At 34.0% G+C, this 18,286-nt stretch overlaps 2 protein-coding genes across 2 annotated transcripts; both read left to right on the forward strand.

The window, feature by feature from the left end:
• Window positions 1-4,553: 4,553 nt before the first annotated feature.
• LOC149017643 (transcription factor bHLH18-like) lies at window positions 4,554-6,861 on the forward strand. The gene is made up of 5 exons (XM_089154206.1): window positions 4,554-4,627; window positions 5,008-5,069; window positions 5,166-5,768; window positions 5,884-6,255; window positions 6,379-6,861. The coding sequence occupies exons 2-5, from the start codon at window positions 5,034-5,036 to the stop codon at window positions 6,457-6,459; spliced, it is 1,092 nt and encodes a 363-aa protein (XP_089010332.1). The 5' UTR covers window positions 4,554-4,627; window positions 5,008-5,033; the 3' UTR covers window positions 6,460-6,861.
• An 8,394-nt stretch (window positions 6,862-15,255) lies between these two features.
• On the forward strand, window positions 15,256-17,213 carry LOC149017644 (protein TUNICAMYCIN INDUCED 1-like). The gene is given in 4 exon segments (XM_089154209.1): window positions 15,256-15,541; window positions 15,631-15,762; window positions 15,764-15,973; window positions 16,088-17,213. Coding segments are annotated over 4 exon segments (1,284 nt in total). The 5' UTR covers window positions 15,256-15,433; the 3' UTR covers window positions 16,922-17,213.
• Window positions 17,214-18,286: the final 1,073 nt, after the last annotated feature.

Raw genomic sequence — 18,286 nt, forward strand, 5'->3', positions numbered from 1 at the left:
AAATTAATTTTCTTGGGTTGTCTCCAGTCAAGTCAATCTGGGAAGCTATGTTTTCTCTGTGTTGTTGTTATTGTTGTTGTTGTATCTTACTATTTGACCCATATGGCCCAGATGCATTGATTATAGATTTATAACTAGAATGTACATATTATAGAAAGATTGAAGATGGAAAAGTTACTATTACTAGTAAAATACAGGTACGGAGTTAGGATTTAACATCAAGAAGAATCGAATGATAATTACAAAGTTTCTGTCATTAATATAATTAAAAGAAAAAACTATTAGATATTAATTTCTTAGAAAATAATAATAAGTCAAGAGCCACAAAATTCAATGACATTTCTACTCATTATTTTTACTGTGCTGATATGGCTGATATGGCCCCAGTGGAACTCTCCCAGTGGTAGAATAGTTGAGTGGTGAAAATGAAAAGCTAAGCAACTAATCCATTTAGTTATCTTAATAATTATTAATGGTCTCCATTATTAAGAATTTTCTTCAACCTGAACTTCTTCCATTAATGAATCTGCTCAAATCTCTTCTCTAACTCAGCATTGATTTCTTAATGATCCTATACTGGATTTGAGACCGGTTCTTCAGCATTAAAATCATTCCCTGCTCCCCTTCTTCTTCTTCCAGAGGGAATATTATATTTTGTTTGTGTAGTTGGCACAGATAGCAGAAAATCCTATGGTACGATGTGACATGAAAATCTCAGAAAACACTCTTTCGTCCCTGTTGTATAGGATTGTGAGTTATCAATATGGGACAAAGAACCAAGTAAAAGCATTTTTCAATAATGATTTTTTTCTTCTTCCCTTTCAAATTGTGCAAGTCGCAACTTTTTAATAAAAATATTAGGATTTCGTCATGGAAATATTGAAGTGATTGATTTGTAGAAGTTTTTAAAAATGATAAGATGTATTCGATCAAGGTTGGAAAGCTTTTTGTTGTTGTTCCATGATTTGTTTCTCCGAAGAATCATCCCTCCTTTCTAGACAATGTGAGAGGGTGCAATTATACCCAATAGGGTCGGCTGGTAAATTATCAAATAAGACAACTGAGCATAAAAAAGCTTCTCCGTGTATGAGAACGCATGATAGAATACAGTGAACCAAAGATAGTGTTTGTTCACGAACCCATGTTAAACATTCCAATAAATTCCTTTCAGCATCCATGCTAGGCAATTAAGGACATAATTCAAGTAGCACAAACAAGATAGCTCTAGAACTCGCTTTCTTTAACTTGTCTTCTTTATATTGAGTTCATCTTGTGAGTTCCTGTAGATGCCCAACGAAGAACGAGTTGGTAGGAATTAAGAGGCAATGAAGAAGTTTCACTTCTACAATATTGATTTCCACTTGAGTTTAGAATAAGGATATATTGATTCTTATTCTTCTTCTTACTGCATGTAATTGATAATAACTCAGGCAGGATCAACAACTAGAATGTAGGAAAATGTGCATAAGAATATCTACACTAACATCATACACTTCCCCTTTTTTTAGTTAAATAGGAAAAATTTGGTATTTATTAGGAGACTATTTGAATAACATCACTATAAGTATTTCCAATTTTGAAAACGTAACCTTCTTTTGATCATCACTCTTTTCTAAATTTTGAGAATTATCCTAAGGTAGAAATTACTTGAAAGTGAAGATCAATATATTATTCTTCAGAACTACCATTATTTTGTATTTTTATTTTTTTTAACTATGAGCTTAAAAAAAAATTAAGAGTATCTTTTGGTAAATAGTATTATAAGAGTTTATATATTTAGGGCTGAGGCCATGGAATGATACAAGACTCATTCTTTCAAGTATGAAACAATCACTAAAAATCCACAAAATTTTGAAATAATTAGCAGAAAAACATTTTTAAATGCTTCCCGCCCGTAATTGAAACAACTTGTTCTCATTATGCTAAAATTAAAAATCCATCCTTGCCGTGGTTGTTCCAAGCTGTTGTGATGAACTGGGGATAGATTTTAATTATTGTTGCATTAGTTTATACTATAGAAGAATAAATGAAACATAATAAAAAAATTGGGGCAGAAAGAACACGACAAAGGAAGATCAATTGTCTTGTTATGAAAATCAAATGGATTACAAAGATGGAGAATACAACATTATCCTGTAACATAATTTAACATATAAGATTATCTATATCTCTTTATAGTATTTTGGGCTGGGGCCTTTCGAATTTTTCTGGTAGTATATATATATATATCTTTTTTTTTTTAAGTTTGTTACAAAGTATATATATCTTTACATAGCAATAAAACATGATAAACGCATTATAATTCAATTATTGGGTCGATCTATTTTATTAACAATCATATATGTTTGCTCCAACTTGATGGAACTGCTAAAATTAAGAAAAATCAAAATTGACTATTTCAAATATATATGATAATCTACGGATTACTTTGATAACCCAAGCAGAAACACTGAAAGCAATTTTAAGCAATTCTAGAACAAAGATACTTTTATAGGTGTTTGATAAAACTTGTTTTTGGAAGCGGAAATAATATTAATAGGCGTTTTGTTGCAATAATAGGAGATAGAGATGAAGAATATGGACTTCTCTCGCAAAAATAGTGGCTAAGATTTCGAAGATAGAAAAGATAAAGAAGAACTTGAGATAGTAGAGATAGAGAATATGAAGAAAAACTTGGGTTACCAAGGATAGAGAAGATGAACCGAATGATCTTTATCATTAGGGTTGAAGAAGCAATTAATGGAAGAGTTTTATTGTAGTATGAAATTGTTTTGGTTGGGTTCCTATGCTTAGGATGTCAAATTTCATAAGTATCCATCTCTAACTATTTCCCTTAAATCTAGCATTGACCAACTTTTGCTTCGAGAAACACTTTAGATGCAATAACAAAATATTTTCGACCGTCTTTTTTGTTTTTCAAAGCAAGAAATACTAGAAAGTGTTTTTTAATGAATTATCAAACAGATCCTAAATTTCATATTTTACAAGGGAAGCAAGTACTAGTTCCAATTCTCAAGTACAAAGTTCTATGTGAGCATGGTTTGAAATATAAATTGAAATGACTGAGCAAGCTGATTTATAACACCATTATATAAAGTCATGATTGGAACTTTGACATAACCCTAATATAAATCTTGTGAAGATCAAGATTTATATCAAGCATTGATCTAGGCATTTCACTTACATTAAAACTCGAGAGTCTAGCTCATCATTTTCAACTAATCTACCAATCTATTGCATTCAAGTGATCAAAGCTTATATAATCTTAAAGCTCCATGAAGGTACTATGTGATTTGAAAACTATGTAAGGAACTGTAAGTGTTACTATATATCTATATGTTTGGTTATAAAAAAAAACAAATTTGATAATGCTGACATCAATTTTGGCTATGGAATGTTCTGGCATGTCAGGACTTGCAATTGATCCAAAGGATTTGACGACCAAGCTATATGGATTCTCTCTACTTTAGAGCGTTTCGATGACTTTGATGTTTTTTGGGAGAAAGCAACCGAACTTATGGGGTTCTTTCAATGATGAACATATATCATTCTACTCTACTACTGAGGTTAAAGAAGAAGAAGAAAAATTATTCTAAGATAGTGTAATATTTTTATTTGGATTGAGTATTCTTATACATATGCATTACACTTACAGTATTTATAGAGAAAAACATAACTATTTTAAACTAACTCTGCTATTAACTCTGCAAGTGCCACATTCTTCTTAAATTTTGGCCAGCATCTCATCCTTCCTAATGTACTTGTTGGATCCGGTTCCTCCTTAAATCCTGTTGGCAACATTTGGGTTTTTCTTCTTTTGTGAGAAATAACTTGATTTTTTTATTTTATAATTTTTGGAGTGAATAAAAGTGAAGAGCACTCAAACCAAAATCGGATCAAGATCAGCAGGATCCCAATATTAAAACCATTGAACAGTAATACGCGGGAACCTCAGGTCTTTATCAGATATATTAATCCATTGTTTTTAAGTTTGGGTGAATTTAAACGTGAGAGTGTGGGTTGGTAGCCTTTTCAGCGTAACCAGTTTTCTTGACTCCAAAAACTTCTCAGAAGACCAAAAAAAAAGAAAAAAAGAAAGTTATTACTCATTGTTGATATCTTCTTGTATTTTGTTCATTGGGAAATAAACTTGAAACCAAATAGGTGATGATCGATCTCGTTAATCCTGAGTCATACGTAAGAGTCCAGGTTGGACAAGATCATTAATTTGATTTGATAAATGGGTCAAGGCTGTTATGCCGTCAATACCTTCTTTTACTACTGGGAGAGATTACTCAAAACGTATTTCTTAATTCCTTAGTTTAATTGATCTGAGACTCTGTTTCAGACGAATCAGATTTTAATTAATCTGGACGGAAGAGAGAGAAAGAGAGAGACTTGCCAAGAAAAAAACGATGGAGACCCTTAGCTTTGCTGGAAGATGGGAACAGTTGGAGCAAGTGGAGGAAGAAGAGACATTTCCCACGTGCGAATTTATTATCTTCAACCACTATATAAGGGAGGAGAAGGTGGTCTCTCTGTTGGCAACTTAGAAAAAACGAAGACTTTCAGCATTCAGGTTTCAAGCTTTAAGGGACCTTGTTGAACTCTCAAAACACTTCTGAAGGTGGGTTTTCTTCTCCATCTTTATTCCATCTTGTTTTCTGGAGAATTTCTCTTCTGGGTTTCTTTACTCCTTTAGAAATTTCTGCATCTTTGAACTGTTTTTTGATCTCCATTCTTCTTTATTCTCTTGCCCTTTTGTGGTTTCTTAGTTTCTCTTAGGTAGAATTGTAAGCCAGATTTTATAGTAGTTGCTTCAATTTGCATCTGTAGATAGAGCAGTGGGTTTTCAGTTCTCAAACTAGCTGAGAACCCAGAGTTTCTCCACTGATTCACTGGAAACAATTTCAATATTTAGTTTGAAGTATTTAAAATTAAGAGAGAATCTCACTTTTACTCCATCTCCGTTGACCTGAACCTCAATTTTGTGATTCTTGCTTACAGGATCAAGGAATTAAGAAACTTCATCAATGGAGATTTCATCTTTCCGGTGGTTAGCTGATCTGGTACTGTCATGGGGTTTCTGGAGTTATTTGATTATTTGAAAATTTTCAATATTTTATGTATTCACTGAAGTGGTGGAATCTTCTTCGACTTAACAGGGAATGGAAGATCCAGCTTTCATCCATCAATGCCAGATGATGAACTCCTTCGATGAGTTCACCACTGAACACATTTCAGCTGCACTTGGAGATGACTTCCAGGGCTCTTTCTCCTCTGAGAGTTACTCTTCATACCCAACCTTGAACCAAACAAGCAGCACAACCACCTTCAGTGGCTCACCAAGGGAGGCTCCTCAGGCCTGCCTGGAGAGACCCAAGAAGCAACTCAAGAGCAACAGCAGCTGGAACTCTTGCACCACCACCCCTGAAGGTTCTTCTTCTCCTCCCAACATTCTTTCCTTTGGTGGTGCAGCTTCGCCAGAAAATCAGGCTCAGCAGCTGTATGAGAATTTAATGGGTACTGTGAAACCCAAAGACGAGGAGGTCATGATCTTCCCTTCCAAAGATATCTTGGTTTCTCAAGGGTCTTACAGAAACCATAACCATGAATACAAAACAAGCCAGGGGAGTAAGAAGGGTCCACCTTCCTCCTTCAAGCCTACTACTCATTCACAAGACCACATTATAGCAGAAAGGAAGAGAAGGGAGAAGCTCAGCCAGCGCTTCATAGCTCTCTCAGCCCTTGTTCCAGGACTCAAAAAGGTACCTCAAGCCTCAATTCTGATATCACTTGTTGAGACTGAAATAAACCCATTGACCCATTCAATTAATTTCAAAACAAATTTAAGTTGGGTTCTGATGAAAATTGACGCTGCAGATGGACAAGGCTTCAGTTCTTGGAGATGCTATTAAGTACTTGAAACAACTTCAAGAGAAAGTAAAGACATTGGAAGAACTGGCAAAGAAGAAACAAGCCATGGAATCGGTAGTGGTGATCAAGAAATCACAGATTTCATCCGACGCCGACATGAGTACAACCTCAGGTGAGAACTTCGGCACCAACGACTCACTCCCTGAAATCGAAGCTAGGGTTTCAGAGAAGAATGTCTTAATAAGGATCCACTGTGAGAACCGGACAGGAATTATAGTGAAAATCCTGGCAGAGCTGGAGAAGCTCCATCTGTGTGTCATCAATAGCAGCACAATTCCTTTTGGTGAATCCACTCTTGACATAACCATAGTCGCTAAGGTAATCTTTTGTTCTTTGTGTCTTTCTATTTCTTCTATCAAATCAAATTGGATATTCCAAGATGAGAAAGAAAGCTCAATCATTTTATGAATACTGAAGAAAACCCATTTCGTTTCTTGGCAGATGGGAGAGGAATTCTCCATTCAACCGAAGGATCTCGTGAGGCATCTGTGTGCGGCAATTCGACAGTTCATGTTAGATTGATTAGAAGAAGCAAAACCCAATTAAGCTTGGCCAGTTCGAATAGCTTGAAATAAGGAAGAACGTAAACCAGGAATAATTAACTATCTGTGTAATATATATATATATATGTAGAATGAATCATCTTCTTTCGAGTTTGTAAGTTTGTAACTCGTTCTATCTACTCAGTGCTCATCGGCTTGTTTGCCACGAGGGTGTTTTCGTAGTTATGTGGGCGCATATGAGGTTACTTTGGTCATTTGACTATTTTTCTTGTTTTTTGCCCGGTTCAGTGTGAACCGTGTTCCGGACCTTCGGGTACTAGTTTGGTCAAATTCTTTTTTGTATGCGCTCGTTACGGCAGAAGAAAATATCACATGCTTTCATTTTCATATATTAATTACTATTTCGTACACTTCTACTTTATTTTTATTTTTCCTTTTGGAGTTTTTCGGTGTGGGGTTGTAGGGTTTCGTCTTTTTGGAAAATATTTGGGCCCATTTGTACCTTTCTTGTTTCTATTCCCATCTAGTCCATTTAACTTGAAAGACAAGGCTTGGATTTTTCTTTCTTTTCCATTTTAAAATAATATTACCTATTTTTTTTTGTTTTTTTTGGTGAAGAAGAGACCAACAGACATTAATTGGGTGATTTTCACAGCTTTATAGTATATATATATACACCACGTACACTAGTTAGAGAACAATGGGATCATGTAAAATGCTCTTCGTGATTCATTAAAATCTTATGTCAAGCTAGTAAGTTATTGGGGATGTAAATGTAGAATTACGGTGGATGGGTAAAAATGTGGATACATTGAACAAGAAATTCTTATTTTTACCTTAACACCCATATCATATTTACTCAAAGCTTAAAAACATATATTTAAAATAAAAAAAGAAACATTGCTTTTCTAATTTAAAAGTCCCAATTAATCAAAATGCTTAACTATTATAATATATTACATATTTCTCAAAACCAAATCTAGGATTTCGGTCGATAAACACATGCATGTTAATTCCACAATAAATTTTTATTAAAAGAAATTCCAGGATAAAAAAAATTAACAGAGATCAAAATTTTGAAAGACACATTCAATGTCCAATTTAACTCCATTATTTATATCATTCTGATCCACAATTTCGACAACACAAATAAAAAATATAAATAAATAAATAACTAAATTAAAATATCAGGTTTGGTATTCCTCAATCTTCAATTAATCTTCAATTCAAAGAGAATTTAATAATGAAAAGAAATTAAGGATTTTGACGTGAAGAATGAAAAAAGGATTTTAGCATTACAACTTTTATATAATGCATCTTGTGTACAACACACTTCAATATACTTGCTATGAAAAGACTCCAATGAAAAGTATATGTATTAGAGAAATTTGCAAAGGACGCTAAACACACGAGCCCCCTTAAAAAATATGAGAATTATTTAACTGACCTTGATTATTTTGCTTCACATAGTTCCTCCACCATAAATATTGGAATGGAGAAGACAGAAATGATTGATATGTCCAAGTATAATTATTTAGGGAGTTCACTGAGTCACTAGATATGAATAAGAGAAAGAAAAGGGATTGCATTCGGATATATTGTCTCTGTCTTCTCCATTCCAATTTTGATATGAAAATTTTTTTATGAGAACTTTGAATAACTTTTTTTAAAAATGTAATTTAATTACTTTATTTTCTTATTACCTTAAATTTTTTAAGAAAAAATTTTCTTCAAAATTTTATAACATTTCGAGGACTTTAACTTCTTTTTTTTTTAAATTAAATTCTAATCATATTTATTGTTTTCCAATTAAAAAAAAAACCTTCATTAGTATTTTAGTTCAATTTTCTTTTAAGAAAATATTTTTCTAAATTTTATCCAACTCTTGTTAGTTTAGTTTCGTTATTTTTTGCGGTCAAAATCTATAATTTTTTTCATAAGGGACTTTGATTAATTTTTAAAAAAAAAAGAATTTTAATTACTTTTATTTTCTTATTACCTTAATTTTTTTATGGAAATCTTCATTTTTTAGTTACTATTTTTTTTTTCAAGATATTTTTGTTAAGTTTGTTTTTTATTTTTTTATTCGAAAGAAAATCTTAAAATATCATACAAAATTAGAAAACAAAGGTTAAAAACAAATTTTAAAAGGGAAAATAACTTGAAAAAAAGAGAGAGAAGAAGATTCCATAAAAATCCCAAAATATCTTACTACAATTATTAGCAAAATTAGAAAACCAAACATGTAAATGAATTTCAAGAGGAAAATATTACTTGAAATAAGACTTCTACCATTTATATAATTGTGAGAGAAAATCTCTTTTTTTTTTTTTTGGCAACCCTCTCCCCGATTTGATTTTATAAATTTAAGAAAAAGAAAAAGAAAATTCTAAAATTGATTTGTATGGAAGTATTAAAAAAGAAAAAGAATACCATAATTATTAGCAAATTATAAAACAAAATATCAAAAGCAATTGTAAGATGAGAAAATCACTTGAAGGTGATTTGACAGAAAATCCCAAAATTTCTTCTACCATTAATATGAATTATAGTGAATAAGAATATTCTTTCCTATTTGATATTTGACTTTACAAATTTAAGAAAAAAATAAAAATATAATGGGTACTTTTCTTTCCTTGCAAATATTTTCTTTGACTATTATATCTTTTGTATTTATCTAAATGTCATATCTTATCTATTAATATTTTTCATCATTTCTTTTTTTCTTCACAAACTGTCGGTTCCTTTCTATTTTTTCTTTTCCATAAATTTGTAAAATCAAATAGAAAAGACAATTACTACCCACCATCATATTAATGGTAAAAGATATTTTGGGATCTTCTCTCAAATGGTATTTCAATATATTTTTTGCTCTTAAGAGAAAAATTAGAAAACAAAACATGGAAAAGAGTGAGAAAAATATTCCACAGAGAATCCCAATATCATACTACAATTTTTGAAATTAGATGGTGCTGCTTTGAAATCCGATTGTATTTTTTGTAGCAGTCTAAGTATTGGTTTACTTTTGGGCATGTTTGACCCAGATTTGGATGTTCAAGTAGAATTTGGAGCATTCCAAAAACTTGAATATCCAACTACAAGGAGACTTTTTTATTTTGATAAACTATTTTATAAGGTGATTGATTTGAAAAATCATAAATAACAAAGAAGTCATTACTCAGTTGATGTATGTATAAATGACCTATTATTTGTTTTCACATTTATTTTAATAAGTTCTCAATCAATCACAAGCATCTAGAAGGGAAAGTTAGAGCCTACATTCCTTTATATTTCCACCATCTCGAAGGTGTTAGGTTGGGAGCTCATTTTCCTTTTTTTAATATGAAATTTGTTTTCTTTAAGTGTATATTGGTTTTATTTATTTTCAATTTGTCATCAACTTAGTCACAAAGACGGAAGGCCCATATGCTTGGAGGAGGGGGGGGGGGGGGGGGGCAAAAGATGTGTAATTAACTTGGGAGCTCTTTAGTCTGATGTGTAATGAACTTGGAGCTTTTTGCTAGAAGCACCACCATGTATTAGCTTGTTTGACATCATAGTCTTGACTGTTGGGATAATTTTTTCTCGCTACTGTTTTTCAAGAGCCTAAAATTTCGACTAAAATAATAAAATGAGTTTTGAATATCCCGAGTGGAGCAAAGAGCCCTCCATATGTGAGGGGTTTATTGCATTAATTAGTTTTCATCATGTTTTTCGAATAGGTCTCTTAGTTGTTGATAAAATTGTTTAAAAACGGAATATAAGACGTAGCAGGTAAAACTTACAAGTGATCTAGATATAAGAATGACAATTATTTTTATCATTTTATATATATAATTTCTAGATCACTTCAATTGATCTACAATTAGGTCAAAATGAATTCCTTTTCAAGAATACATTCCACAATTAAAAGCACACATATTTCAAAAGGATGTTGATTGATACTTAATTAGGCTTTACTATCAATTTCAAGTTGACTTCAGTTTACAACATGATCATAAAATTATAAGTATTTAGAGTGGCCAACAGAAGTAAATGGGAGGCAATCAAAAATCAAAATTAGTATTTTAAGTATCGCAAGGTGACAGTTCTTTAGGAGATCCTTCAGTTTCTCTTGAAGCTGGTGAAGACAATGATGGTAAATAGTCTATGGATTTTATTATCGATTTATTTCTTATCAAGATATTTTGTGAGGTTATTAATCTTTTATGTCCATCTTAATATATTTATCTATTGTTGGCATGTAGTGTTGTTTGAAGGAGGCTTCTATTGGTTAATTCATTTTGCTTCACAACCAATTCAATAAGAATTTCTATGTCCAAACAATTTCAATGCATAAATTGATTTATAACAAAAAAATATTTCAATTCTTAAGAAAAAAATATAAACAAATCCAAATGATTGTCATTACAATGGCAAGAAGAAATTATTAATAATATTCATGAACATCTCTACTGAGCTAGGGTAGAATATTTTTTGTCCACTTACCTAGCTAGGATGTTTGTTTAAACTGTTATTTGCTTATATGTACACGCATGTACAAATATATGATTAAGAAATAAACATGTTAGTAAAGCCAAACTTAGAGCATAATTTTACTTATTATATTATATATTTATATCAGTATAATCCAATCCTCTTGAATATGTCATTTTCTTCAAGTTCGTGAAAATTGTCGACGTAAATCAAAGATGTAGAAAGTGATCGATGATTGTTGACGTTAGTAACCAACATTTGCTTATATATCCATGCACTAGCTGCAGCAATCTCAGTTTGATGACGCCCATCGACTTCATGGTACCTCAAGACCACCCCTAGGCAAGGTCTTCACTCAGGTGAGTCAGGTCTATTGTGACTCCAATTTGGCCAATTGTTTGATGACCCATCGTTCCACCACCGGTTACTCTACTCTATCTTGATGGGCTTGATGGGTGCCTTTTTCAAGCGCTTAGCTTACTCTAGCAGTGGGCGGCAAGGCTGATCAAGCTAGTTCAGATGCAAGCCTAAGCCAAAAAAGTATGGACATATAATATATTGAATATGTTATGAGGTGTTTCTCAATTTCGCCAATGTGGTGTATGATTCACTCTTACTTTATTGTTATTATTTAATATGGATGTATATAACTGAAGATCTTTAAAGTATTTTAATATAATTTACTAATTATGTCATCTTAAAGGCAAAACCTTTTCATAGAGGGCTTGTGAATGACATTTTTTTCTTGTGTGTGTAATCCCTAGTAATGACCATTTATGTTTTAGAAAAAGGGTTTATCTTCATAAAAGTACTAGCAATCTACAATCGATGCTTGTGCTGCTATTCTCATTGGTTAGCATGCATGTACATACTCTAAGGTCTAGACAATGTCTTCCACTAGAAAGGGCAAAAATTTAAACTTTTTCAATCCACAAACTTTGCTTATGGTAAGTCCCTTTTTCAACTGAGCTCCCATGACTGCAAGCTTTCAAAACATTTAAAAAATAAAAAAAAATATAAAATAAAAAAGCTCTGTAACATTGATTGTGATAGTGATTCTTTGCATAAGGTTAGTTTGATTACATATGATGTTATATCATTAGCAATCACACAAGTCACTTGTTGCATTTTCAATGAAGACAAATGAAGCAAGGAAAAAGAAGAACTAATGTCTTAGTTATGTAGGGCCACAAAGATGCTTTTAGTTCCCTGGTTCTTGAATTAGAACAATATAAAAACTAATCACAAAGATATAGATGATCCAATACCACTAGATTTAGTCAATGGTTTTACGAAAGATCCAATATTATTTTATAGATTACAATTTCTTTGTTACATCTCAAAGGCATTTTTTACTTTTCATAAGGATCTTAAAGACTAGTTAACTTGCTATAATGTTGAAATGTTGTTACAGCCTTATTTATATATAATTGCATTATAATCTATATGAAGTTGAGATAAAATAAGGTTTTTATTTAGGTTGAGACAACCATGCATGTTAATTTCATGGTCCCACCAAAGATTTTTTATGATCATCATTACTCATCGTAGGTGGACTATATTTTCTTTTAAAATTTTCAAAGAATTTTAGTAGGGCCTGATTAGATAAAGAGTTGATAGTCTTCGAATTATATTTTTCTCAATTCATTAGTGAAGGCATTTTACTCTAGATAAGAAGCCGAAGTGTTCATCCAATAATTCAATCACAAATCACCAATGGCCTGAAACACAGAAGCCTGTGAGTACTCACCATAAAGCAACATTTATCATTGCACCAAGGTCGACCCTTTCAATGTAAGCTAGAAAGAAATTTAAAAGACGGTTGATTACTACGAAAGGTCCTTATTGGAGTTCATATGATGTGTGAATTGAAATGAAAAGGGGAGAAATATTTTAATATCATTTCGAAAAGAAATAGGATTCAAACCAGGAATAGTATACATAATTTCCTCCATTAATTGGTGGGCAGAAAACTTTTGCTTAATCAATGAATAATCGTATGAGAAGAAGAAGAAGAAGAAGACGACGACCCAGTCTTTATTTTCCAAAGATAGTAAGGTTGTTGCACGGATGGTACGTATAGAGGGGAAGAAATTCCAGCTGCTCCTTGTTTTAATGGAGATGGCTTGAAGTTGAACTATATTCTCTGTTGAAAACTTTCCATTGCAAGATTACGTACAGTCTTGAATGTTGTAGTGAAAAAAGGTGGACGGAAGGAGAAAACAGAAGCAGATCACATGATTAATGGTTGTTGAGGTCGGTGATTACCATATGGTGAGCTGGGTTGTGTTCAAGTTTCAAACTGTCGACAGTAACATATTTCGTCATAAATTCAAAAAGCCAACCCTAGCGTTCGAGCCATCATGAAAGCTTTTTGATGTTTTGGGAAAATCTAAACAAGACTTTCAGAGAGGAGATGAAGACACAGTTGTTACTTCTGCTGTTCGTCTTTAATGGATCTATCGAGCAGTGATGTCAATGGAGAGACCAAAGCTTCTAGTTTTGATATCATATTTACTTCTCTTTCTCTCTTGTTACTTTCACATTCGTTGTCGAACGTTGACTTTCTAATCTCACTTGAACAGTGAGAATCTGGGTGGAAGGAGTGAAGGAGACAGGCCTTGACGTACGCATGCAAAGAGTTGATTAATGGGTTTTCTTTGGAAACATGATTCCCAAAGAGTTTGTTTTACCCGCAAAGCAAACACAGCAAGGAACCCATATTTTGTCTTCTCTTCGTTGGACTTGGATTCTACGCGTTCTATCTAACCTTTCTCATCGTTTTTTTCACGTGTTTCTCACCTCAGGCGGCTCTCCAGTTCTTAATTCTAACCCTAAACCCTAATTTAGTTCTCTCTATCCTTTAAGACTTTCTGAACTCGTTCAACGCCAACAGCATCTTGATTCGATACTTCCCAGAAATTACTAGCAGGGAAATGAAGAAGCACCCACCACCGTACAACCATCATGAATTCAAACAATTTTTTTTTTAATTATGGGAAGAAGAAATATATTAGCTGACTAAAACACAAGTATAAAGATCAGATACATACATATAATCCCCTTGTTTTTCTTAAACACCTAACGCTAATAGGATGGAAACCAATTCAACAAAAAGCATTTCTTAAAAATCTTCCACAACAAAGTCCACCAAAAAAAGGGGTTAGATTCAACCCGAGGTTTAGGTAGAAGATTAAGGATTTGACATGAGATATATTGGGTGTGATCTAAACCAAAATAAATGTAGGAAACCATAGCCTCCAAAAAAATTATAAGTTTTAAGCTACCCATAATAATGACTTGAATAATGTATCTTCCCTGGAAAATGACATAAATCCAACCAATTTTTTCAAATTTAGGTTAAGAAACCCTGCACACATTAAAATAAAATAATAAAAGGATAATTACTAGTGCCTCCCACTATACTTTTTTTGAAATTATGAATCCAACCTTAGACTTTACTTGTAATTATTGTTGTCCCTTACATTTCAATTCCGTTAATTAAGTGATGATGTGACAACTTTTTATTAATTTAAAATTTTAAAAATAAGTTTTATTTTACTTATTTACACTTTATATTAGATTACATGATTACCTAATTTGGTTGCTTTTTATTTTTTTAGCTTTTTTATATTTACTTTTCAATTTGGCACTATTTTTTTATTTGTTATTTACTTTTCAATTTGATGTTATAAATTTTAGGAAGTTCCTACTTCAATTAGGTTTTCATTTATTTACTATTTAATTTGGCGTTATCAATTTTAGGAAGTTCATTTTCTTAGCGGAAAAAAATAATTTAGGTAATCTTTTTTTGAAATTGAAAATAATAAGAATACAACTCTAAAATTGGTACTTTGATATGGTTTTTTTCTAAATGAGAATAATATAGTATTTTGATTTGTTATTTTTAAAAGGACAAAATAGACATTAAACCTACAACTTTAAAAGTCTCTTAACACTGTTAGAACTGAAATTGGTAATAGTAATTCATAAAGAAAAGAGTCCTTTTAGTAATTAAGCTATAGTACAGAGGGCAATAGTAAGAAGGCATCCTCTAATTTAGTTGTCGGAATTTTTCAAAAGGTTGTGCTAGCCCATTAGTTAAAGTGGGCTGAATAATCATGGGCTTTAGTTTTCAATCATCCATGGGCCTTTTTTTCTTTCTTTCAGATATCAATATGTAATCTGGTTAGGCCTGTATCAAGATGGGCCAAGTCTTTTTCTCCCGCCCAAAAAACCAGAATAACGAAGGTGCGCATCAATAACTCGCTTGCGATTGGTTCCATATTCCACGTCATCATTAATCAGGAGGAATCCAGCTCTATCTGGAAACTTCTTTTCCTTCTTCAGCCATGGTTCATGGTTGCTTCTGCTATTTTCCTCTTCCCTTGTTCGGTTCCAACTAGTACCTTTCCTCGCCTGAGCCATTTCAGTCAGCACGTTTCTGCAATTCTGAATCGTTAATTGCTCGAGCCTTCTCGGTTACTTTTATCAGATCCTCCTGCGATATACATCTCATGGCGCTTCAGTCTCGATTTCTAGCCCGTGCGTTATTCCTCGTCGTACTGTTAACGCTCCGATTAGGCGATGTTCTAGGTTCCACAGGAAACCCAAAGGCGATTTCTGTAAGTTGTGTATTTTTGGGGGGAATTTGAGAAGGGCACTTTATGTAATTCAATTATTTTGGTATTAATTTCTGTTTTTGTTTGTTCAGGATTTGAAGGATGCCATCGTTAAGGCTTTAGGATTTCAAGCCAATGGCTTGAAGATTTCCGATTTCGATATCAGAGATGCGTTGGTTGGCCAGTCTGTCGCGTACGAATTCGATCTCGAAATCGACGATAGAAGTTCTTCCTTTCAAGCTTCTTGAAGACGTCAATCGATGGGAATACGTGGATCTGCCTATCTTTCGTACCGAAGAAGATCCTTCTGGCAGCTTGGTCAAGAATCTGCAGAAACCGAACGATCGTATGTCGCCGGTTTTGGCTCCCTTTCAGTTGGTCGGACCTATGGAGCTCTGGATTCAAGACGCTAAAGACATGAGGCTTTCGTTGCCGGTGAGTTCCCAATCTCTTATTACTCCGATCTTCCGATGTAGTGTGCCAATTGAATTCCTCTGGGATGGGACGTGAAATTCATTTATACATACTCTGCTTTCGATTTTTATGCAGAATGATGTCGACGCCGGTGTATTGAAGAAGGTCGTCTTAGCAGATGGTGCAGTAGTGACAGTCAAGGGCGCCAGATCTGTGAGCTTGCGCCACCCACTCGATCTTCCACTTCCATTTCCACTGAATCAAAATCAGTCTCAGAGTAGCTTCGCTTCTGGTCTGTTAACCATAGCAAATCGTCTCCGTCAGACATCGCGCACACAGGGGTCACAGCCCTTGTCGCTCCGCATCGTTGGTCCAACATCGCTCGCCTCATCACCCTCTTCATCTTCCAATAGCAACAAGCTCAAGCTCAAGCGTCTTGCGCCGGGACTGGTGGAGCTCTCTTCTTCACCTTCAAGAACGAATAACGTCCCCACCGTCGACGGAGAAGAAGGCGAGCCAATGACTCTCCTGACACCGGAACGATTCTCAACAATGTGGCCTCTGGCGTCCATCAATGGGTCGAACCCCAATTTGGTAGGATTTGAGGCTCTGCTTCTATCGGTGCTGGGTGAGAGAGCGAGGGAGGAAGGGTCATTCAGATTGGTAAAGGCTGAGGTTTCAGCTCAGACTTTTATGAAATTAGGGTTTGGGGTTGAGAAGGCATTGAAGGAAGGCGGAGAAGAAGTGAAGTGGGAAGGTTTCCCAGAATGGCGGACGAGGCCGGAGTCGCTGAAGATGCGGTTTGAGTTGTTGGCGAAGGTGGATGGGGAGAAGGTTGTGCCGGAGAGGGTGGTGCCTCTCAAACCACTCGAATTCGAAGATACAACTGCGGACAACGTTCTCACTGGGAACGTCACCATGTCCACGGCTCCGGTGGTTCATACCCCTTCTGATCCCTTCACGTTATGAATGTATTTTGAGAAATTTTATTTATGTAAAGACAAATCAGAACATTGTTAACCGGAGCTCATCTTGGGGTGGTGCTGCGTATAAACGATGCAGCCTACGGTCGAGATTGAGAGACTTGTTGTCTTTAAGTCTCGTGATGAAATCTCCATCACTCGTTTTATAGATAAACTTTACTGAAAAAAATCACTTACGCAAACTTAGGGGAAATGAGTTTGTCTCGACCGCATGTTTCAATCTCCAGCTTGTACTGTGCTGAGCATTTATTACACATCCTCAAATAATTTCGGATATTCATTTGTCTTTTTTTCTTTTTTTGGGGTGGGTGAAATAGTCAGTTTTGTTACCAAAAAATGAATTGCCGAACGAGTACATAAATTGTTTTGGTGTTGTGCATTGAATGCATCACAATATATGGTCAAGATTAAAATGAGGGTCAAGATTTTGATCTCGATGATTCGAATTCACAAAGTTTGTTTTCTACACTTGTACAAAACGAACGGTCGAGATCAAAATCTCGACAATAGTTCTAATCTTGATCATATGTTGTGTGGTGCTGCAGATTAGTTACGCAATACTTAGGCAAGACCCAAGGAGTATAGATCCTTCTCAGCAGCCGCCCATTTGGGGGGTGATTTTTCACTTTTGGCTGAAAACCATCTTCTAATACTTACAATGGATCATAACCCTTTATGTATTGATACATGTGGTAAACCTCTATCTGATTTACATCCCCTTCATTTTGAAGCCGCTAGGTTCCAACACCCACAATGCTTGGAAGTTATTGAAAAGTCTTGAAAATTACTAAGGGTAGATTGAAATTTTCATCTCATCAAACAAAAAAGTGAAAACTGTAAGAGCAAAGTCTTGAAAATTACTAAGGGTAGATTGAAATTTTCATCCCATCAAACAAAAAAGTGAAAACTGCAAGTATGCTCTTAAGCAATGGAATACCAGTGTATTTGGTAGAATTCAAATGAATACTGCTGAATTAAAAAACCAATTACAAGAAATTCAATGTAAGGATGACCTTCCATATTTAGTGGAAGAGGAAAAGAAAGTCATTGGTCTTTTGGAGGAAGAGCTCCTACAGGAGGAAATTCTATGGCATGAAAAATCTCATATCTCCTAGTTATAAAATGGGGATAAAAATTTAAAATTCTTTCACTCTACCACCATTTGCAGGAGGCACAAAAACCGCATTGATAGACTTAAGATTTTGAGGGAAGGTGGACCGCTTAGGAAGCTCTTACGTCACATGGGGTTAACTCGGAGGTCAACTGAACCAGTGAATACGGTAGTTACTGCTGAGGTAAACAATTTCTTTGTACTATACCTAGTCCTAAGGAAAATCCGTCCATCTTGAAA

The sequence above is a fragment of the Hakea prostrata genome, chromosome 4 (assembly GCF_041222555.1).
Source record: "Hakea prostrata isolate BN-2017 chromosome 4, UWA_Hpros_2, whole genome shotgun sequence".
NCBI lineage: Eukaryota > Viridiplantae > Streptophyta > Magnoliopsida > Proteales > Proteaceae > Hakea > Hakea prostrata.

Bases quoted from the DNA above. Each gene is read 5' to 3' on its own strand.
- LOC149017643 (XM_089154206.1), top strand. From the start codon at position 5,034: ATGGAGATTTCATCTTTCCGGTGGTTAGCTGATCTG. The intron at 5,070-5,165 runs GTACTGTCATGG...TCGACTTAACAG, and splicing joins TCCGGTGGTTAGCTGATCTG to GGAATGGAAGATCCAGCTTT. The intron at 6,256-6,378 runs GTAATCTTTTGT...GTTTCTTGGCAG, and splicing joins ACATAACCATAGTCGCTAAG to ATGGGAGAGGAATTCTCCAT.